This window comes from Danaus plexippus, chromosome 11, assembly GCF_018135715.1.
Source record: "Danaus plexippus chromosome 11, MEX_DaPlex, whole genome shotgun sequence".
Classification (NCBI taxonomy): domain Eukaryota; kingdom Metazoa; phylum Arthropoda; class Insecta; order Lepidoptera; family Nymphalidae; genus Danaus; species Danaus plexippus.
Window position 1 is genome coordinate 625,422 of NC_083544.1, and position 25,645 is coordinate 651,066.

The 25,645-nt window shown below is 31.1% G+C and overlaps 1 protein-coding gene across 7 annotated transcripts; it reads right to left on the minus strand.

Moving 5' to 3' along the window:
- Positions 1-111: 111 nt before the first annotated feature.
- On the minus strand, positions 112-24,973 carry LOC116765542 (uncharacterized protein ZK1073.1). 7 transcript variants are annotated; one of them, XM_061522113.1, is made up of 9 exons: positions 23,037-23,195; positions 21,480-21,684; positions 7,724-7,774; positions 6,644-6,707; positions 5,080-5,197; positions 4,525-4,807; positions 3,304-3,425; positions 2,855-3,017; positions 112-809 (listed from the first exon to the last, which is right to left on the minus strand). In XM_061522113.1, the coding sequence occupies exons 1-9, from the start codon at positions 23,048-23,050 to the stop codon at positions 621-623; spliced, it is 1,209 nt and encodes a 402-aa protein (XP_061378097.1). In that variant the 5' UTR covers positions 23,051-23,195; the 3' UTR covers positions 112-620. The 7 variants fall into 7 exon arrangements, with proteins under 7 accessions (XP_061378097.1, XP_061378099.1, XP_061378101.1 ...); XM_061522115.1 differs by having other exon boundaries at positions 21,531-21,684; positions 23,037-23,193; XM_061522117.1 differs by having other exon boundaries at positions 21,531-21,615; positions 23,037-23,192.
- Positions 24,974-25,645: the final 672 nt, after the last annotated feature.

A 25,645-nucleotide genomic window follows, 5' to 3' on the forward strand; every position in this document is an offset into this window, starting at 1 on the left:
TTTAAATAAGTTAATTAAATATTATAAACTATGTAAAAAAATAACAAATAAAACATCTATTCATACATGTTTTATTTGTTAATTTTTTATTAGTAAATAAAAATTAATAAATTAATGCAGAATTATTGAAATCTGTATTCATTTTGTGATTATAAAATATACATTTATTATAATAGTTACAAATAATCTTAACAAAGACATGCGAAATATAAACAATTACGACAATACAATGTTCAAAGAAACCGAGCTGTGTTTAGACGAAGTCGCAAAACTAATATAACATATTAATAAAGGTATTAAGGTCCTGCGAGGGAACCAAATCACTTCGTTGAATAACTCGTTGGGACGCTCGTTATTAATTCAGCAAGTTTTAAACGTTGAACCGCACCTGAGGTCTCGGCGCGAGGTTACACTCGCGACCCAGATACCGGTAGTGTACATGTTCACTCCGTGTTATATGTGATTGACGTTCAAAAGAAACTATTGAAATTTTAAAACATATGCGATATGCGAGTGTGTAATACCAAAAAGCAATACATTTGTATATAATCAATTAACATCATTACCGTTATTGACACCGTCGCGTAATGTTAGTGATGCGGGTGTGTGTGTGTCTATGTCTATAGTTTCCTCAGCGGCGGTGAGTCTGAATTCCTCGGTGTCAGGGACAGCCTCCTTATATTCGGTTTGTCGTACTCCTCCATTGACATGGCTCGTGACATCCGCCGCTCCACCCCGGGGGGCGGAAGTGACGTCAGCTGGCTCTGTCCTTGGCAGAATAATAGCAGCGACTGTGCCACTTTGGCCGGCTTGAATACAATATATAAAATTAACGTGATTACGTATTACCGCAACACACTTAACCCCTGACATGCTTCTTTTTGCATATTTATGAATAATTTTGTTTGTCAATGATAACGAATGAGAAGAATTTGGTTACGAGTTAAGACATACATGAGGACCATTTGAAAGATCTTTTAAGAGAATTTTCTCTAAAGCAGTCGTTTAATAGTAATATGAGGATGTTGTAGCAAATTAATCAGACAAGCTTTCCTCACATTTCAACTGTCAAAGGCAACTTTAAACATACTTTATTTACAATAAAATATGTTCAGGTGAAATAGGACTTTGTTAATATCTTAAACAGAAAGTATGTACATAGTAACCGCCTCGTCACTTTTATATTGTATTAAGTTTTGTTAAAGCAAACATAAAAATGCAAAATAAAGTTTACAAATAAAGGTAAAATATAATTAATAATTTGTTATATCGGACAACACACAACACACACTGCATTTTCTATTCAAATAAATAATTCTTTCAGTTTAAAAGGGTAATGGTTGATGCTATGTGAATATATAAGATAAGGTCATTGTATCGCCAACCGATTTTTGATTTTAATTAAAACACAAACATATTTAAATGGGACGGTAATGAAGTCGAATGTCTCGTCGTGTCTGTGTTTCAAGCGGCGACACGCGACGATCCCAACAATATGTATGATTATTTAATTCGTAATCAATATTAAATTTAACTTTGTGTTTTTTAGTTTCAGATTAAGCGCTTCCATTAAACATATATGAAAGTATTTAAATATTAAAATATCTGGAACGGCTCGACCGATTTTGATGGGACTTTCACTCGGAGATAAATCATATCATAAGGAGTAACTTAGGCTACTTTTTTATCGACTTAAAAAATGAGAAATCCTCAATTTAAATAAATATTTGTTTTAATAGAAGGGTCAATTTGGTATAGTGTAGTTCCGCTGCCACCAAGACGGGATCTAGAAATACTAAAAAGACCTGGAGTGGCTGAATCTGTAGTCAGACCTTGAAGCCTATTAGACCAGCTAATTTTTTTATAAAAAAATATACATTGTTAAAGAAATATTTAAGTAACATTTCATTATCAGATAGTACGTGCTTCACAAATAAAATTATATATACATAACAAAACACGGAAGCTGTCCGTCAGTTGACAATCACGGTAATGAAACAAAATGCACTGTCGGCCGCTAAATGATGATTACACACACGCTAAATTATGATTTGATATAATTTTAGCCAAGCCATCGCTGACCGACGTCAGACAACATTTATCAAATACAACACTCCGTGCGCGACTTCAGAACATAGTCCTGGAAAAATGACACAACATAGTCCCGTGTCATAAAATTGGACATTTGAAATTAAAGTCAGGTTGTGTCGTAGAGACTTTGTCATTTAAGTGACATTTTGAACTCTGTAAATCATAAATCGCTATGGAATTTTCCACGAGAGTCAAGAAACCAGCTTCGTTGTGTTATACCAGGTACGGTCAATAATAAGAATATAATGTACCTTAACAAACGTGCGTCTTTCACGGAATGTATTAACATAAAAAGATTTATATAAAAAGTTTAATAAAATTATCACATGTTAGAATCACGCGACTTTGAATTGATTTGAATTTGATTAGGTATTTCGGTAAAGCAACGAAAACTTTAAGAAAACTCAAATTAGAAAATGCTAATCTCGTCGAATAAAGTCTTGCTTGTTGTACCAAAAGTCTTTGACTTGGCAATCGTGATTCTAAATAAAGTTACAGGCAACAAGAATACAAATACTTCCGTTAAGATAGAATGCTCCAAACAATACATCACTCGAGGAGCTAAAGTTTAATATAGCCGGTCGTACTAACTGCGAATAGTATTTGACTTAACACAACTGGATTGGAGCTTAAAGCACGAAATCTTTAGCGGAAATTCTTGTGATTGTGATCCTTTGACAATTCAAGATTGAGAGGCGTAAATATTAAAGATGGAATGAAGTTTAAAGCAGCTCAAGGACCAGTGTGTGCAGACGATACTCACAGCCTCAGCGAGCACGTCCCCGACCTTATCTACTTTGAGGATGGTGACCTTCTCCTTGTCCAGCTCCCGGTACATGCGCTCCACCACAGACGAGTAGGGGCTCAGGGTGCCCGTTATCAGAAGGATGTCTGGCTGACAGCCCTTCAGTACGAGGTCCTTGCGACTGAGACAGTGAAATATACTTCAAATCTAACTAGATTATTAAACTATTACTGATGACAAAAATATACAAAAATATCTTTGTTAATTGCTATATACTTTTAGGTCCATCATAACCATTGACGTCTTCTGATGTTAAATATATTTTAGTTATTCCTCAGATAATTAAATATTTTTTTATAATATGACAAATATGAAAAAAAAACCATGCAGAGAGACAACATCTGTATTAAAATCATTTAGATATTAGTTTTAGCGGCGTGAGTTCGCTCGCGGCACAATGAACTCACTTGGTGAAGGCCCGCACGTACTGCTTGATGTTGTGGGTGTTGAGGTTCCCGCGCAGGCGCGATCTGTACTCGGCCAGCATGCGCTCCCTCTCCCCCGCGGACAGAGAGTCACTCGATATTTGCTATATGATCAAAATATAAATACACATAAATACATACAGAATAACTATTACTCAATACAAAAACAGGATTTATTTTACAGGTTCTTCTTTACATAGAATTCCCTTACCTTATGTGAGGTTTATGGTTAAAGAGAATAAAAAAAAATTTAAGAGTTTATTACTTTAGAGCGACGGAAGTAACAAATTAATTAATTAATGTTAGTTTTATTGCTTTCTTCAACTATAAACCTCACGTGTTCGAATACTGTACAGACGCTCACGGATCACCTTAATTACTTCTTACTATTTCATATTTAAAGTAAATGTACTGTTACTAAAGCTTCTCAGACAATAAAAAATAAGTTACAAAAACACGATCACAACACTTAATGCACAAATGATTATTACCATTAGTAACTAACAACAGAACAAGACCAAGCGAAACGTCACATTAGAAGCGGATAAAATGTAGTGGGGTTCAAATACCTGATAATATTATCAATACTGTCTTTAGCACACTAAAACCTTTAATTTTCTATTCTACTAGCAATATAGACATTCACATACCTACAATAATGTTTTATTTTAATACTAAATAAGAGATTATGTTAGTGATATGTTTTCCTTAGAAGAAAAATACGTCCGATTAAATTATCAAGCAATTTCATTTCCTATTCGAAGTAAATAATCGTAATAGTTTTTCTTTTAAGGAAAACTATTGGTAAGGAAAATTCTTTGAGGTTATTCTCTCAGTAATGTATGTTTTAAAATATGAATGAAAATGGGTGGTTTTGTTGGAGACACATTCCTTAACAATAAGTAATGTAAATGTTAGGACAACTGTATGTATTGGCTGATTACTCTTTTTGTTCAGAGACTTTTTAATTTTAGTTATCAAAAGTAAAGTAGCGTTTGAAATTAATATAGAAAATTATTTCTACTCCACACTAATTCTAAGCTACAATAAATTATTTTAACCTCAAAACTAACTGAACGTCCTTTATAGTTAGTTATATTTCAAAAGTTAAAAAATTTCAGTTGTCGCAACATTGAGTATTAGAAGCAAGAAAAGAAAAGTTATAAATACCTGATACTTGTAATGAATAGTCTCATGACTCACGTGTCCGAACTTGTGGTAGATGAGGAAGTCTTCCTCCGACTGAGATATGTCGGCGCCTCGCCACCTAGAGAACCTGCTGCGGAAGGCGTCCGCCACGGAGGACGTGGAGGCCGTGCAGTTCACCAGGACCAGCCCCAGCAGTCTGCGAGGGTGAGCCAGCCCGCAGCGAGCCAACACGTTCGCCCCGGCGCCCTCGCCCACACCCACGGCGTAGCGCACGTGCAGGAAGTCGAGAACCGTGATGAGGTCCTCGCCCAGCGTTTGTAAGGACGGGAACGGATAGCTGCAAACGGGAATTGAGAACCATCCAATGACGGTCTGAGGGCGGTGACCCCGACGCGGCACTTTCAAAGCCACTAATGAAACAATAACTTTACTTGCTCTGTTCATACAAGTCACATGTATCTCTTCTCATGGTACTTTCACAAATGTGGTCAACTTGGATATTAACTCGTATATTTGAAAGACTATAGCTACCTTAAGTTTAATAAAAACGAAGAGACCAAAATCAATGGATTTTTTTTTGACGAAAAAGAAAGGACAAGAAAAGCTCACGATTCCGGTAAGTCCGGTGAGTTCTCCTCGTGTCCGGGGACGTCCACGTGGATGAAACACGACCTCTCCTTGATCTCTGACATGGCGGGGCTGTTCACGAAGTCGACCATCGACGTGTCTGAAAAACGAGATCGCTAGTCATCCACGTTTTTGGCAATAATACTTTATTTTATTAGGAAGTTTCAATAGAGACCTCTTAAAGATCTAAGATATTAAATTCAATTCTGAGGAAAGTTGAGAAGAAATTAACGTAAATGTTGTTGATTTGATTGTTTTTTTATAATTTAATTACGAATAAAATTAAACCTATAATATATGTACATCTGACAGACTTAAAGAACTCTTAATGCATGAAATTAATGTCTCAAACAACCGACTATGTGATATTTTATCTGTCATGGCTGGAACCCTTAGAGCCTTCTCAATGAACTCGACAAAACACAAATATAATAAATACACCGATAAAATAACACTAGTCTCATTATCAAACTAATATATATTTCATTCAAACGGGTTGTCTGACACGGCATATTCATAAATGTCAATATAATTAGAAAGTATAATATAAGTGAATATAATACGTCTGTAACGAAACGAGAATGTAACATAGAGAATTCAAAGCTTTTTAAAACATGGATTTTAGAAAAAAAATATGCAAATGGCAAGTAAAACCTTATTTTTATAATATATATTAATAAAAAAAAAAACAACAAAAAAATGAATTGTCAGGAAATATTATTACATGTTATATTATAGTACAGGAAATGCTTTTAATGAAGTGCTCGTTTTTTTTGTTCATGATTTTTAATCATTACCACATTATTTTTATAACAATTTTATGTTATTATACGTGAAAAACAAAGGGTTTGTTTACATCTGTATGAGCGAGATCGTTTTTATTTGTTAATCAAGTCTGTGGTAATTCTCATTTTATTAAATACATAATTCGAGATGTCTGTAGACAATATTTACTTTGCTCTCATCGTATTTATATACCAAATACAATAAAAACCAATCAAATATGAGCTATATCAACTAAGGTTTCAAACATATATATATATATATATTTCTTCACTCTCACAATTTACGGTAAGTTCATCATAATTAAATGTTTTTATTCGTAATTATACGATAACTAACAACTTGAATTACTACTACTTTTTATAAAATAATTCTAATGTTAACTCACCTTGTTCCCCGGGAAAAGTTAAAATGACATTAGCTCTTAAATAATAGCACCTATTCATCTTGATCGAATATCGTGCTTAACAAAGAAATGAAAAAACGTTTCTTTTATTAACAATTTTACCTCTGTGTTCACAAATACCTGTTAATTTCTAACAGTCAAAGCTATAATATGTAAGGTGTTATGTCTTTCTATGTGTAAATTAAAAAAAAATGTGAATGTGAAGATAATGTCAAGTTTCTAAGCCTATTAATAATTAGTTGTACGTCATTGTCAATGAGTAAGGTTTAACTCCTGAACTTCAATTGACATTATTTAACCTTTTTGCAGTGAAAGTTCGTTAAAGGTCAATTTTAACCGTCCATGTACGACACTCACGGTTAGTGCCGAGGTCGTGCACGGTCAGGAAGACACATCGCTTGTCCTGTTGACTCAAGTCGCCCTGAAATTAAAATTACATTAAGTAGGATATCTTGCCCGCTACTTCGTCTAATAACACGTAGGGATGGGACTCAGAGAGGAATAATGTTCTTAAAAAATAGATACCTCAACTTGCAGCGACATCTATTGTGTACTTTGCGTAACTTCATGCAAACTACAACCTGTATGATGTCCCGCGGGATTTACGCGGAACTACACTTAATACATGATTATTATAATTATAATCTACGTGATTATTACAGTCTCAATCTGAGCGAAATCTTTGTAAGGTTTCCTTAAAACCCCTGGAGCAATGTTTAAAACTGTTATCTCCCAAACTCGCCCACCCATTAAGGTATGAGAATGATTACTGTACTAAATGTTAGGTAAAATCTTATCAAGTTAAATATTTATTAAACTAAGTAGTTTTTATTAAAATATGTATACATAAATGACGTTTGTATTAAATAAAATCTCGCCTTATATATGATCGATTTTAAAAACTATTTACGCGTCACCCACTATATTTTTATCAAACAAATATTACATATTACACCTCACCTGGCCGTGTTTCCTAAAGTTATCCTATTGCAGCGAGAAAATAAATTATTAGGTTAATTTAACTTAATATGAAATGGATATAATGCATTAAAATTATACGAAAAAGCTCTGATAAGTAATATATAATAATAGGATCTGATAATTATTTTCATAAAAACGCCATTACAGATAATGTCAAGAGAGTCGTTTATATTCGTCAAAATGCCAACTTCTGAATGTTTGGGTGCTGTGGAACTGCAACTGTAATGAGGTATCAAAACTTGTTCCGCTTAAAACAAAGGTCATTGACTCTGATATGACAGTCGGTTTGCAGAGCGATTTATCTGTCAATACGATTAAATTTTTGTCATGCACTGGAAACAAAATAGTGAAGATCATAAATTAACAACTAGAAGAGGAATAGAAATGTTACGTGCGCTCTTGTGCCTGGTCGGGTTTGTGTGTGTGTGTGTGTGTGTACATATATTATATGCTCACCTGCACATGAACATGTATGTCGCCGCTGCGATCTGTACTGACCACATATTTCTGGAACAACGGAGTCAATATTTAGAGTTATTCATAATATAACAGCGGCTTTCTTATTAAAAACATGTATTTGACATACAAATACATTAACTTTTTAGTGAAAACCCATTTGCAATACACGTTAATAACATTACGATAAAGGTACATAACCTATAAACATTTTTATACTAACATTCGATTAAATCTTTATTCACTTATTAAATACCTTAAGAATATACAGAACAAGTTACTACAACAAATATGGCTTACTCTATACGCAGCCTCACATTATGAGGTCCCCAAAAACAGCTCACTAAAATTATATCTGACAGAGTTACCTACACACGCGATATTAGTATTGATTATTCCATATTATAAAATAAAATTAAATAGCCATTGAGTTCTTTATAAGTTAGTTTCAGTACGTGATAATTTTCTTTTAAAAATCAGTTTACATTCATACTGAACTCGAAAGCTTTTATATTATTCAGCTGTATTCAACTATCCCACATCACATTTCCACCACTCACCATGAGCGGGCTCACAGAAACACATTGATTAATAGCAATAAACTGCAGATTGAACCAATAAAAAACAATTCCGAGCTGACCTTGGCGTGAGACTGACAGTCAATGAGACTCGAGAAAAGTTACGGAAATAAAACAAGTATATGTTTGTAAATTAAATTCAATTTATAACAGAATATTATTATAGTAAATAAATTGTAATTTCAATTTAATAGCTTTACACTAAACGCACATCAAAGTAAATACGATAACAAAATCAATTAAAAAAAATTGGTCTGTCTGTCTGAGGTTTTATTAATGGACAAACCCGCTGCCAACAGCTAGTATAGAGTAAATTTTCATACAAAATAATCTTTTATGAGAATCCTGTACGAACGACACGCTGACGAGTCTGAATACGCTCCTGACAGTGTCCAGAAATTCAAAAGGAACCAAATGTTGTTAGCTTTAAAAAAAAAAACGATTTTTATACATCATGATGTAAAGCTGAGCTGATTGAGAGTTTGCGAGATCAAGAAACCTACTATACTTCCTGTATCCGGACTTATTCAAATATAAATAGATATCATGCATGGTTATATCCGTAGGTTAATTAAAACTGTGTTCATTAAAAAATCACGTAAATAATATATGGCACTAGTGTATAAACAAAACAATTATTCTCAAAATTGTTAACGCACTGTTCCTTTTTCAAGGTTATAGATATCGTTAAGTATTGTATAAAAATGCTATTAAATTTGTAATTTATTTGACAGTTGAAATAACGTGTCGCGAACTGAGAATATTCTAATTATAAACAAATATTTGTAAAATAATTTATAAACGTTTTCTTAATACGTTCCATTTTTAAACGTCGATTTCATAAAACATCGATCGTCCTACAGTGTTGCCAGATTGGTTTGTTTACCGCCAATCGTTCTATATGCGTTCTAAATTGGCGGCTAAATTTTATTGTTGGCGACAAACAGCCGTTTCACTGTTTGGAGATTTCAATGAATATAAATCTTTATATCATAAAGGAATAAATTTATTATTATATAGTATATATTTATATTTTTATCTTGTAAGCTTCATTCGAAATTATCAATTTACTAAACGTGGATTTGAATAAAATTGTCACTTTATATTTTATACATAGAATGTTCAAGGCATTCGTAATTACTTAATGTATGTTTTTCCTGATATATTTAATGAGCGTATTCGGCAGTCTCATTGTCATCAATAAAACGAATATGACCTATGTATTAAAACCGTCGATACGTTACGTGAGTACGTTCAGAGCTATTATCAGACACTAGTGACGGCTTCCCGCCCACCGTCCCCGCCAGTGTTTACAAAATAAGACCTTGAATATTACCGTTAATATTAAACTACGCATAATGAAGGCACTAAGAAATACAGCGCTGACTCTCTGGAACATAAAAATAAACATAACAATGCACTCAATGATCTGGTAAACAGGAATGTGTTGTTTAAGAATATAAATAGCTAGTGGACTGTGGACAGCTAACGGGCATTGTTTGTGAGGAAATTGTTTGTTTGATGCGACCAGCTCTACTCTAGAGATAACATACTTATATGGTTATACACACTATACATCTGCAGAACATATATTTATGGATGTTTTTTAAGGATAATTGTAATATTTATAATAATATTGTTACTTTAAGTAACATTATGTCGCAGAATAAACATATTTAAACAAGTCTAGAGTAATAGCTATTCCGTCTGTCTTCGGTTGAACGTCGTGCTTGGGAAAATGTATTTATATTTCCCATATTCGTTTGGTTTTGATGGATGAAGAGAAACATGGCGATGTATTTATGAAAACATCATAATTTTTGTCTTTTTGGGAACACGGCTTAAATTTCAACTGTCAAGTCGTCACCGTATTATCAATAACATCTATTAAGTAATATAATGTCGTATATTTTTTTTTTAATTAAAATGAATTTAAATATTACATTAAAAATAAAACAACGAAATGTTAATATCAGTTTATATGACAGTCTAAGTCAAACGCTTATTTAAATTTGTAAGGTCAACATACTCACCAAAGAGTTAGTTGGGTCTAACATGAAACCGCACAGATCAAAAATTATTTTTAAAATTAATTTATCGGCGAGAAACTCCATGTATATATTTATAGTAAAAATTGATTTTGTAGTCTCGACTCAATTTTGTGTGCCGTCTAATTTAGCACAAACAATAAACATTTACAAATCATTTTTGACTTACTCAAGATGTACGAAAAATTTTTAATGTTAAATAAAACTAATATTTTTCGTATTATACCTCCTAAACGTATTTAATTATTTAAAAAACTACATACTCCCGATGTTGCTACAAAGTAACCGTAAAGTCGGGAGTATGTAGTTTTTAAAAATAATAAAATAAGCTAAGTAATCCGAAAAATATTAGATTTATTTAAATGAATACTCGCGAAAGTCTTAGATCTCATTATTTAGATCTTCTACTACATTCTAAATAAAATGTTACATACAAAAAATTTAGTCCTGGTACACATGAACGACTAAATCATTCATTTCATTCAATCTTCTTTTTCTTCAGAAGGTAAATGTAAATCAATTCTTTCGTTACTTTGGAACGAGAAAAGACATTATTTGACAACGTAATAACTTACAATGACTTATATACGCTAGCGTCAAATAACTTTATTTTTAAAATATTTATTTTCTAAGGTTATCTTAATAAAACGTTTAATCGTTTTTAATCACTTGAAGTATGTTCTAAAACAGATGAAGGAATCGTTCTAAAAAGAAAAATATTTTCCATTGATTAAGATACGACAAAAAGGAAAAAAGTGCAGTGATTATATAAATGTGTCTGAAGGAATATATTATTATACTGTTTTATACAATTTCAACAATCTCCTCACCTGGAACCCCCTGACTTCTGAAGGCATGACGGATAAGTGTTAGAAATAACCACGATACGAGCGGCTCGTGATGAGTGCTACAGGCTAATGCAACTGTGGGTACAGAGCTGAGGGCAGCGCAGCTATGTTCAGGATCTCTACTGAGGGTTATAATGTCAAATATATAGCTTTTCCTAGTGCTACACCAACAACAGAAGAAGTAATCAATCAAACAAATAGTTTTGACATATCTACATCATACCACTCCAGTCGTTTATTTCTTTAACTGCCATAATTTATAGTTAAATGTTACCTCGTATATATTTGGGTACGTTTAATATTTCTAATCATAACTATCCTATTTACACTTCGCGAAAACAAATCTGAAAGTGCACTAAATTACAATTCAGACTAGTTCTACTTCTCATGTATCAAACAGAAATTTCATAATTGTAAACGTATTTTAAATATTATTTTTATTTATAAACATAAAAGTATTTTTATATGAAACTAGCCAAGACTAACTCACTTACTTATATACAACGAAACGATCTCTATGTACGAAAGTAGTTTTTTATATAATCTAACTTGAACAATTTTCCCACATATTTTCCTATTGATAAGATTGAATTTTTTTAATTTGTCGTTAATACACCCTTATTTATTCTTCCAAAGATCTGATATATTTTTTTAATATTTCCTTTATTTACGCTTTTTATATTAAACGTTATATATTCTTTGAATTTTTCCAACTCTCTTTTTAAATTTATTTATTTAACAACTTAGTCAGATATAATGGGAAGATTCATGGATCTGCACTAATACATTAAATAAATTTAATCGTATTAATATATGTATTATATATATCATATAGATAATTAAAAGTAAGTAGCTTCTTAACCTACAACTTCAACCAACACTATGTCGTAAGTTTCTTCATGAACATACGAACATCTTGCCGGCGAGTAGATTACTCCTTATAGGTCAATTGTTCTAAATGGGTCAGTATTAATTACAAATCTCCTGCCTGTGGCTCCTGCCTCATCAGCTCTATTGCCCCAGAATCTCATTAAGCTGTACATGTTGTTCAATAAATCCATTGAAATAAAACAGTTGCCGTCATTTTTATAACTTGATTACTATCATAACCTAACTTAGAAACCTTCCAGTAAAGCGATAACAAAACAAAAATAACGCAATTGGTATAACGAAGTTTGACCAAACTAATCTGTATGTTGAATTATAGGTGCTCTAGAGTCTAGTATATTGTTTAGTCACCTATGAGTATAATATTTCAGTTTTCACGTACGTTACAGGATTTTTCAGATATTTTTTCTCAATGTAACACTATGATATATTTATAAGTCTTACATTCTAATTAATTAATGTACATATATAATTCACATTAACAAATTCATCTTAAAGCTCGGAATCCCAATTAGTTTTCGAGGCATAATTCTATAATTGGGAACTAAGATCGCAAACCGATTGTCGTCACTCCAATCGAAGTTCTATGTGAGAGTTACGCGTTATATTTTTTACTGTAACAAAAATTTGTGTTGAAATACCTCGATAAGTTTATTTTCATTTAGTCATATTCAAATGATATAAGAGTGTTTGTCACCGTAGTTATATTCACTGTAGCCTTACTATATGTTTGCATCAACATACGAAATACAGTCAGTTTTCAGTTTGCGTTTATAAATTTTCACATATCATAGTTCCAATGTAAGGCATGTATATGGCGTTATGACGTAATTAATTTGATCTTGATTAATCCAAACTTAATGCGTAGCAAAAAAGATATTTTTATAATATTCACTTTTTCATTTTTAGATTTATGAAGGTACTACCAAGTTATGTGACGATTTTTTTGGAAACTTTTGATGTTTAAAGGTTGCTCGAAATTTACAACAGACGTTATTAGTTTTTTAGTAGTAAAAACTTAATTTTATAACTTAATATAATTTTATTAAACGTTTTTTATTACACAACCTGAAGATTTTCGATTTTATTGAGAGCGCCCTCTAGTGTTAATCTCTCCTATTATTTATACCAGTAAATGTTCTATATATTGTTTAGGATGCTACCTAGATGGCGTTATGAATTATTTTGAGTTTAGTACTTTTAATTAAAACTATAATTCTCGGATTTACTACGAGGAGCTATAATACTTTTTACATTATGAACGAATAAGATTAAGGCTTATTTAGAATAATATATTTAATTGCCCTTATAACAAACGATTCAAGTGTCGGGTTAAATGTAATACTATAAATAGCTTAGCAAAACCAAAACCATAGTTTAAAACAAATAACAATTCTTTGGACATTGATTTTATTGTTTTGTAGTATATTTGACGTATTTTAATAAGGCTTTAAAAAATATTGCTTATATTTATTAGTCGATATAATGATACTAATATATCTAAGTCTCAATTGAAAAATAAATTAATTGATCCGAACATTGAAACCTGATGTGCTTTCTAATTATTATTCCCAATTATGTTAAGATGAAAATTATGAATTACTATTTCTATACTAATCTAATTTCGTATGATTATTTTTTGTCTCAAATTTTATAACTTATATGATATATAAAAAAAATTAAACTACGTCAGCGGTCAGGAATCCTAATACGAATTTCTAATGAAAAAAGAAATTAAACTTTTTGTGGGGAAGACGGAATCTATCAATGATTTAGATATTTTAAAGCGGACGTGTCAAGTAACTGTAATGTTTATATTACATCAATTACACTTTAGAGATTAATTGAAAATCTTTTTATAAACCAGTCATAAAATTTACTATGTATCTGTCCACAAAACATGCGTTGTCGAGTTTCTGGTTGTTAATATACATACATAGGCGTAAATACTAACACCCTATAACTGTTGGCATATAATAATATAACTATCGGTATTATAGCAAATAAGACACTGACGTGTGAGGTTAAGACAGTTACTGCCATTATAGCCGGGACGTAATTCGGCAAGAGACGATAGATGCGCAGAATACGATTTTTAGGTGTCACACGTATGATGCGGGACGAGGGGAACGAGACGCCACAATTCATTTCTCGTGATTGGATGTGAGCTCCTGAATACACTTGCGAGCACTTGAATTGGACCCATTGCTTTTGTTACTGTTAGGAGTTTTTGTTATTAGTAAGCATCAGAAGTGACCACTTTTCGTTGCACTAAGTGTACATGCGCAAACTTATCCCAGCTGCTCCAAAACCTTACCCAGATACGTGCCAGCTATTATTTCTCATAAAGAACACAAAAGTTCACTTATAATAAGAAATCACAATAATTTTGCTTGAGGGTACATTTAAAAGTATTATGAATTATATACAGTAAAAGTATATTAGATTAAATTATAATAATTTAATTTTGGATTTATTAGAACTATATAACATCTTGTCAGAAGTAAGAAGAGATTAATAAATTATATTTGAAGTCATCTCGACATATCTAAAGCCAAAATTTTACTTTTTAATGTAATAATTTTCGTGTAATAAAGTGCTGATCAAGTATAAGTGGATTCTTTGAAGAAAACAATATTATACCAGTATATTAGAAATAACTTTCATATGCATTACGTCTACGACACATTTAGAAAAACAGTGACATTAGTAAAATTTCCCAAAATCTCAGTTTGAGTTAAATGAAGAGAACTAATTTAAATTATTAAATTTGTTAGTATCTTTTTCATCTTTTTACTTTTTAGATTTCTATGAACAAAAAGTTTTATTCTTTAATTCAATAAATATAAAAAATGTCAAGTGCCATAAGGCGCCTAAACATAGTATAAAAATCATTTTTAAGCTATTAAAAATATATATTATAATTATCCATTTCGCATTTAAAATGACAGCTTCTAAAAATATGTTTAAAAATCTCATTACAACTTTCATCACAATATTGACCACACCCACGTTATATATTTTATATTAAGACGCCAACATTTTATTGATACAAATGCCTTACTTTAGCCGCGTCATTGAAACAGTATGACATTATTATTTTTAAGCTGTGCCATTTTATGTATTTTTGTTTTATCTATGTAGAAATGAGCACAGATTAAGAACTAAATTAAATTTAAAAATGTGTATTTATAAAGAGGTTTATAACTGTCTTCACATAAAATCAAACTCCTTAATTAATTGACTGTTATTTGTAAAAAATTAAAGCATTTTCTCAAGATCAATAAACACTATTTATTCTACGATCTGGAAAAGTAGTCGATGTACAATTCACTGTCAAAACGTTCTTTTATTTAACTTCGAAAAATTTAAGTTTTAAGAAACTTCTTGTATATGAGAAACATTAATGAGACTATTTGAATGTGTCCATTATTTACAAACCTCGAACTCGCTGGCCTTAGATCTATTCTTGTAAAAAACTGAAGTAAAACGTGACTTCCATTATGTTCTATTTTATTTAGAAACATATTTCGTAGCCAACTTCAAAAATCATATTATATAGTGTAAGCATTTTATCATGAGCTATTATATCTATACAAAAAAAGATTAATATTAAATTAAAGAAAATCATTTTAAATGCAATTTACACAATTAACTTATATTTAAAAAAAATAGTGCGTCCCACCGCGCGGAAGAAGTGAAACTTGGTAATTGTAAACAAATCTTATCCACTAAATTTGAAAATCAAATACTACCTTATTAAATTATGTGTATCAAGTTAAACTAAAAAAAATTTTGAATATTATACATAAATTAATATAGAACAGCAAGTCCGTATTTCAGCTAATTTCACGACGCTCATAATGTTAACTTCGCTGCAAAGAAAGAATACCCTGCGCATGTGCTTGGAATCTACACACTCACTGTCTTTCTCTTTCTATCTTTCTCTTTCTATTTGTGTTTTTCTTTCTGTCTCCCTCAGTGTTAAACGTTCAACGCAACCATGTTGGAAGTCGCATAAGAAGTTTAAGTATAGATTTTTGATCAATATTATTACTTAGTTTGAAAGTATCTATCATGGAATTCAGTAACTAAAAGAACAGAACTGGAAAAGGTTAATGGACGTTCCGAAATCACAGAATAATATTAATGGCAGAGAAATATCATAACAAAGAACTTAAAAAGTTTGATACAACAAAAATAATATATACAGATATAGGACTCGCTTTTGTAGACAAGATGGTTTGTATGAAATTAAATGGGAAATAAACAAAATAAAAGTAACAGATTAAAATATTTCAAAATCATCATGAGTTATGTATACAGTTTCTAATTTTATATATTTATACACAGATATATATAAACACTACACTAAACGAAAACCAAAAATTGTTCTGATGAATTTGTTCAACGGTGCACACGTAAACTATACAACATAATTATTATAATATAACATTAATATATTTATTATTTACTATATTATAAAAAGTAGGATTTTTTTAACAAGTTCAGTAAGTACAAATAAAGAAATAAGGATCAATAACAATACTATAAAATCTATTTTTATGAGACAAGTGACGTAACAATATTATTTGACATTTCACTTCAAATATGACATTGAAAAAGTCGAAAGTGTCATGTGATGAATAATCTTTTATTTAGTGTTCTTCAATCTTCAGTTTAACCTCGTATGTTTTACGAACAGTCAAAGGTCGTTAACATACAGAATTGATTGATTTTAGTTAAACCTTACCAAGACTATAACACCGTTAGTTATATTAACCTTAAAGCGGATATAGTGTTTGGGTCGGTCTATTTTGCAATTAACATTTGTTTTTTTTTTTTACCCCCCAAAGGAAGTAATTACGATTTTAATATGTGAACACAATTTACTAAAATCGTAATTACTAACAAGAAGTGTAATGGATTAATGGTTATAATTAACTTGTACTAAATTTTTTTAAGTCTTGCGCTCTATTTTAAAATAAGGTCTATTGAATTATTAACTTAATTTAATTTGATACAATTCCACACTCACGTGTGTTAATATTATGGTGCTTTTCATTTTCCAATGCCGAACCTACTAAAACGAGTCAGTATTATTTCTTTTATTATCGTTTGAAATAGTTTTAATGTTTTAAAATTGTCTTTATTTATAGCGCGGTGTGAGCGTTGCCTGTCCGCGTGATCATTAATTGTTGCCAAATATTCGAAACACTTAAACACTTCACTGACAGGTGACCAGTAAACAATACATTTTGTAATGGGGACTGTTGTTCCCATTTAATATATGTTTTGTGTCCTATTTAAACACGCATTAGTTCAATTACTCGGACAATGCTATGCTATCAATAGTTATAGGACCGGATCAAAAGATTCTAACGACCGCTGTTGCCGGGCTGTTTGCCAAATTTCGTTTGAAAATAATCTTACTTAATACACGTTTTCTTACGTTGTTAAATTGAACAATAATTGTCATACAACTTATAATTTGTGTCTTCTGACTGGTAAATAACTCTGAAGTCTGAATCCAAAAGGTTATTTTTATATCAGAATGACGTTTGTGACTTCAAACAATACACTAACAACCTTCTTTAAATCTGTCAAAGCGTTAAATTGCCATATTAACAAAAAAAAAAAAACTATTTGCAAAGAAAATCGATTGCGCGAACCAAATGGTGAAAAATGGTACTGATTTCATTTCTTTTTTTACTTTTTCCTCTGTATCAACTTATTCATGTTAAAAAAATTATATTGATAACGATATTTTCGGTATCTACGACTTTAAAAACATAATAAGTTATAATAGATTTGGGTAATAAAACTATTTATTAAATTAAAACACAGATCATTATTTGCATAAAATATGTTTGTAATTGTTAAAAAAATAAATATTTTTGAATAAGTTATGTGAGGATGTCCCCAGACTGAAAGGGCATTTTTTACAGATCGAGACACGCATACCTTCTTATTTTATGCCATTCGACCTTTATAACTAAAATAATAAATATTATTGAAATCGGATATCGATAACCCGCGCCGACTTGATGTCAAGCTTTGAATATGAAAGTTAGTTTGGAAACCATAGACAAATATTCTAAATTAATATTTATTTTGTAAATAAATCACTGTAACTTTAATTATTGTATTATGTTTATTATACATTGTGCATTTTAATTGCCAGCACTTGTCCATGAGAGGGAAGTTTAGAATCCGCGGCTATTGAGCCGTTTTACATTACTGACCAGAAATATTTACTTTATAGAACTACGTAACTCCAAAGACATTTTGACACAATATAACAACGCGTTCACGAATAATTAAACACGATATTAAAGGCTAGTTCGCACGCGTCCTATTACGCGAGTTCTGAAAAGTTTTGATGCAAATCGCCACGGGTTGCCGTAAATCAATTTACGTGAAATTTTATTTATAATTGTTTTGACATCATTCACACAATAAAGAGAGTATGCATCGAAAAAATACAGCTTTAATTATTCTAGGACACCCTTATATTTATATAAATATATACATACATATAAATGTGTGGGTGTGTAGACAGATCTAAAATATTTGAAGTTGGTTAAAGCACAACGGTTAGGACATAAAATGTTTAGTCTGTTGTCTGTAGTTTCAATGTTTGTGTTAGCGTGTGTTGTCCGTCAATACGATTAGCTCATTTTATGTCAGGTTTGCTTGCGCCGAATAATGGCATTTTAATGGCGCGTGAAATTCCTACACACTTATTACAACGTGATAAATCTTTTTGACTAGATAATTGTATTTTGGATTAACGATTTCTTCAATATTATAAAAAAATTACGACGCAATATATGAGTTATAGTTTAAAGTAATAAAACATAAAACATTAATGCCATTACTCAGATTACTTTCAACTTAATAATATCAATTAGCTTATAGTTATCTTGCACTTTAAAGTCACCTTATAAATTTCCTTTGCGTATTCCATATTATTGGTCAAATTTATTAAAAATTCTTCAACATGTTAACACCGTATTATTTCACAATACACATTAAATAGTGTTTCTCTAACGTTATAAAACACACTAAATCTGATTATAATATTATTGAGAACGTAGGTCAGTTTGATATACTTAATAGAATAATGATGAATCCATACATCCGAGCATGAATCTAACAAATAAGGTTTCATTTATTTACACTGTTGTCACATGTAAATAAGAAAATTCTTTTAAAATAAAGCGCGTTTAATCTTGACAGGTATTTATTTTTTCCCGCCTAAAAAAACATTACCATGTAATCATATTTTCATAGATGGCAATAATTTAAACAAAGAGTAATTATATTTGTTTTCTCCCCGAACTATAAATTACATTATAATGATAACAAAGAAGATGTTAGAGCCTGTACAATTGCAACCGTGTAATATATATTTATTTCCATAATTCATGAAAATAAACTTTTTATTTTTATATTTATTAGTAGACAACTTAAAAAAAAACACTCAAAGTAAGACTTGCTAAATAAAATAATCGATTTTATATTTCAATTAAATAAAACTTAATTTGTATCATAATGAGATCTAAGACTTTCGCAAGTTTTATTCATTTAAATGCAACTAGTATACAGTTTTCTATCAATTTTGTACGTCATTATTTCCGCGTCTTCTCGCGTTGTCAAATGTAAGTCTGGAGTTATAGGTTATTTAGCTTTGCTATCGATGTCTTTAATGGTGTTTTGCAGTTATTTGATAATTAATTAACATTTTTCTTTTGTTTTGTTTTGGGGCAGGACTTTTGAGAGTTTGGTACTTAGCATATTTGTTCAGACGCTGATATAGACTAACATACACGAAAATTGTGAAGTCCCTGTAATATCATATGGATACCTATCGAATTGATAACTTCCTTTCTTTGAATATTTATAATGAGTACTAAGACATTCGCGAGTATTCATTGAAATGAAACTAATATTGTCAGATTACTATTCGTATTTTATTATGTTTAAAAACTACATACTCCCGAGGCGACGTTTCGGTTACTTCGCAGCAACCGTGTTCAAGGGCAGACGCGATGTCTTTTTAGTAATCCGAAAATATTAGTTTCATTTAAATATCCTATTTTTAATATATAACTTATAAACCGCACTAGACTTATCGGTAGTTTCAGAAACGCGACTTTTGTTTATTTTATTTTTATTTATTCAGAATAAAATATTACAAACAAATTAATGAAATACGGATGTTTCTACAGTTTTTACAATCATCTTTAATTACATTTGACTAAACTTCTAACTTCAACAACACACTTTACAGTAAACGTTGATGTCCACACTAGGCTGGGCCTGTATCGTGGACATCGATTAAGTTTTAGCAGACAGGATTCAGTAATTTATTACTACGCTTGTAACTTAATAATGTTATGCTTACACATTAATGTTGTTGTGAATATCTTTAAAAGATATCATAAAGACGAGTAGGTATCGACATCATGAAAATATAATATAAAAGACGTAATGTCCTTTCAAATTATATTTCAAAACAAAGACGTATATGTGAGAGCACGGGGATCCTCGTGGAACCTTGGCCAAGACTCTAGTCCTTTAAAAGGCTTTCGAGTCTGGGCGTTAAGTACCGATGACGATGGACAGGCTTCCATTTTGAAGCAAAGATAGTCTTTACTCAAAATGATACTTGTTTATTGCTAACAAATTCTTACAATGAATGTCAAGAATTGTATAGCGGAGATTCTACCACTGTGGCTCCTAAGAGCGACCAACGTAGAATGAATTCAGTACGATTATGCTTTGACTTTTATATGGTAAATTCTATATTACAATTGTGGGTACTTGGAAAAAACTAATCACCTGATGTATTAATAAAGTTATTAACATCGGTGAAGTGGGTAATTTGAAAACAATTATAATGAACGAATACACGAAAAGGAATATTTTCGATACGAGAAGGCTGTCGGCGCGACATATATAATACGTATATAAAACGCTTGTTTTTACTCTAGTAAAAAATCCAGCTCGCTGATATGAGATAGCTTAGCTAACTCTTTATTTAGGTAATTTGATAATTATAATATAAATATATTGACATTAATAAGATTTGTCTGTTTCGTTACACTGTGCTCCTCATCCACGGTCCACCATTATACAGTGTTACTAAATAAGAAAAATAGTTTATTCAACAGTAAGTCGAGGAGTCATAAATACTACGCAGTCAAGCGACAGTCATAGCATAAGTTCCCGTAGGCCATTTTTACTAGACACCAAGCTTTCGACAAATTATGCTCTATAAAAATATCAATTATTGTAATTAGTAAGTACATATAAGCTGTACATGCGAAGCGTAGCGACAGACACGGACCAAACAACAGTTAGTTAGGGATGTATTCTAATCTAGTACCTGGTGACAACATTTTCTCGGGCAGGGTACCAAATGGTAAATGTGGCTCACCGGCGTGGAGGGCGAGGGCACGCTGGCCGTCCTGAGCATGCTCAGCCGGCGGCGTTGCTCAGCGCTGAGCGACGCTCGCCGGCTCCTGTCGAGATCGTATCCATCAGATGACTCCGAGCTCAGGCCTCGGAACAGACTCGGCCGGAACATCGCTCTTATGTTACAAGCGTTTAGATTAGTGATGTGTTAGTACGTGATATAATAATGATCCGGTTAATGGTGAATCGTACAGGTCTTACAGATCGATTATTCAACTAATAATTTAAACTTATTACTGTAATGATTTTCAGGCGTGAGTTATTTTTTCGATGAATATATATCAGTTATTCTGACTTAAGTTATTTAAACAGTTATCGCAGAGAGAATAACAATTTTATGATAAAAATCGTCTGGATTTTTAAATGATTATACAAGAATATTGATTTACCGAATACTGATGAATATAATACTATAATATTAGTGCAATAATCTTTCTAACGTTAAAGCAATGTTGAGATGATAATTAAATCAAAAGTAAATTGATAAATAATGAAAATTTCATCCATATAAACAGGTTTCGAAGCTGAAACCTCTGAAAAATCGTGTTCGTACCGCGTAAAGCAACTATGACATGTTTATCAACACCTATTTACTTATCTCCCGTAGGATTGTACGTACTAAGCTTCACAGTCCACTGTTTTTAAAATGTCTCTAATTATAAACGACGTGGTGACGAATGACTGACATTAAGACTAACAAGAATATAGCTGAAATGAAAGTAAAGAGAAAAAAAATCAGACAATTGTTATAATGAAATATTAATAATAATACCGGGAACTGTTTCCACTATATAGTATATTCATACAGTTTGTTACTCGTCTGTAAGCGTTTCATTAACATTCAAACTATCAGTATTCACGTTAACAAAATATGTAAGTCAAATGAAGAATAAAGTTAAGCTTCTGGTTGACATGTTTTTTATAATGACAGTGATTAAATATATATGTCATTAACGAGCTTTGATAGTGAAGGTTATGTTATAAAAGCTATGATAGTGTTCATGTTATACCAAACGAGGAGGTCAATGGCTTTAGAAACAATATATCGGATAAACTGTAATAATTGTGACGAGATTAGATTATTTTCTGGCAACACTAAAGCTCATATATCACACGCTTTGACGAAAATTATCACTAACACATAGATCACTCTCAATAAGAAATATTATTACATTACGTTATGATTTCATCTCTTCAATATACTTGATTATTTATTTCTATTGAACATATAAACATAATTAATACAATTATAGGTAATAATAGTCTTAATAAATTTTTGGGTTGTACGATTTACATTGAAAATTTTCTAAATATATGTATATAAAATATTTTTGTATAATTGACGAACACCATGTTTATTAAATATTCCATCCCGAATAAGAAATAAGAAAAAGCATAAATTATAATTCACCAAAAATAACTAAAGATATACAATGAATTCAAAACTTAAAAACTTATCCTAGATCACCTTTTTCTTTCCATATTTTTTTTTTTTAATTTAAAACACTCATCGATCAACAATCATTCCGCCGCGACACGTTTGAGTTTTTATTTATTTTATGCTAAGTAACGCGGTAACCGTCAAGAGGCGCGAACAGCGGACTAGAGACGCTTCTACTGAATTAGCGCGGGCGACTCGGTGTTGCACAATTATCTATGACATTTAAAATTGGATCGGATTAGAGCGAATGGTGAAAGTAATAGCATCGTTTTGTTACACACGTACCAAAATAAATATTGTTATTGTTAACTATTAAGATCTAATCATAACCAAGTACTTTAAAAGATCGTTTCAAATAATATGACAGAAGAAATGTCAGTATAAAGAGACAAGCTTTTAAAGAATGTTGTATTTTTGTTGATCAAACAAAGAAAGGCTTTCAAAAAACCGTCTTTATTTAATACCAGCTGTTGCCCGCGGCTCCGCCCGCGTATTGGTCGATTTTCGCATAACTATATGTATCAAACTTAAAATTGACCATAACTTCTTTTTCCCTAAACCGATTTTAACGAAACAAAGTTTTGACAATGCTCCTGTTTATATGTAATCCAACTGTGAAAACGCGTTAAAATCCGTTGTGTAGTTTTGAAGTTATGACGTACCAGACAGACAGACAAAAATTCCAAAAATTGTTTCTTTGGTTTCTTGGAAGTTTTTTGGAAAAATATTTAATGTACAGACATTCGATTTTTACTAATATAAATTATTAATTCACTTCACTTCATTATATTTATATATATATATGACTAGATTAACATTAAGTTTTACTAGTAGAAAGTCAGGTTCGTTTCTACTGTAGAAATATTAAGGGAATATTTAAAATTATTTTTCAAAGTTTCGATCATCCGGGGCTTAAAAGAGGTTTCTGCTTGTAATTTATCAACAGCAGCTTTAGAACGGATCGCGTGAGCCGTGAGGTGCTAGTCTCGAAGATCCTCAGAGCGAGATTTTTAAAACAAATAAACATTAAAATAATCCTGGTCTTGCCTTAACTTCACAAATAATAAATCACGTATTTTGTTTTTATTGAGTAAGTACTCGACTTGTGTCACAGCAGGATCTAGATTATAAAATAAATTATTATCAAAACAAACACAATTTCGTAATATCTCTAAGGAGGTCTCATATTTGATAATCATTAATAATTCTATTCTATTTGTGTAACTTCAATAAAAGAATTAAAAACAAAAGACCTCAGATAAAAGCTGGTTTTGATCGGATATAAACATACCAAATTCTAAGAGCAGGCGACAGTATGTTTACCCGAAGTCTGTTTCGTCACCTACAGATGTTAATGATTTTTCATTCATAAATCTTCTGACATTATAGTAAATTAACGTTGCATTTGCAATGTTATAGAAACGTACGATACGTCTTTAACGTAAATATCATTATAATATACACGCCTTAAAAGTTTCAACCTTAGAAATAAACAAAAATAGTTTTTGAAAATGTCAATCGTCGTCAATCTTAGGTTAAATAATCACGTAAAAGCATAAAACTATAAGCAGAGGATTCTACGCTTAACACAAGTTCGTCGTTAACCGTGCCTCACTCAATAACCAACGTTAATATGATAATCTGTCTCTATATATGAGTGATAAACTGTCAACATTACGTATGCAGTCCCGATGCGAACTTGTAGTTATTTTTTCCCATTTCAAATAAGTTTTATAAAACTGCGTAACGTGTATAATATTATAATATAATGTCTATAAAATGCATAACCATACAAAAAAAAAACATACCCTTTCTAGGACAGTCCGGTGCCGATTAAAAAACTCTGATATTCCGCAAAGATACATTATCCACGAAACAAAATAACGAAACGAAATAAAATAAAATGAAATCTATATCTGGCGATCGTTATTTTCATGGAAGCCTCATTTTAAGACTGAATTAATCTTTAATTGTTGTGTGTGGAGGTTGAGGGATACAGGGCGATACGAATAATATTATCTCGAGTTCACGATTGTTTACAAATATCTTTATTGATTGCTGATCAATCAATATGATATTAATTTGTATATACATATAAAACTAACTATAATTCTATGGATTTGCCTTTCATCACATTCCCATTTAAATGTATAAAAATATTTGAAAAAATCGTATTCATTCGTTTTAAAAAAAAAAGTAATGAGTTATGAAATTTTGAAATAAAAGTCGTAACTAATAACAAATCCCGTAATGTTTACTTCTGCTCTTCCTCGCTTGTTTGTATGTTTCGCTATTATTTTATTTTTCTTTCATCTGACGTTTTATTTAGTAAAAACATTTCAAAATAATAACAGCCTGTATCCACCTCAGGTCAGTTATAACCGGATCGGACCCGCGGGAACTGATCTGTCTAATTGTCAGTAATTCCTGCTCCTGGTACTCAAAGCATTATTCAACATATTTTACTTCCTATCTTGTGTTTTATAACTGTATATTTTTACTTAATCTTTTGTTCCATCCACACTGAATTCGTAGTTTATGTTGTCAACGTTTACATCTATTGTAATGAATAATGATATAATTTAAAATACTGTGTGAAGAAAACATCAAGGAGTTTGTCTTATGGATTAATAGAT

Coding starts and splice junctions, on each gene's coding strand:
- LOC116765542 (XM_061522113.1), bottom strand. Junction 7,775..21,479: donor CGAGAAAATGTTGTCACCAG/GTACTAGATTAG, acceptor CCGTTGTTCCAG/AAATATGTGGTCAGTACAGA. Junction 3,018..3,303: donor TACGTGCGGGCCTTCACCAA/GTGAGTTCATTG, acceptor TCACTGTCTCAG/TCGCAAGGACCTCGTACTGA.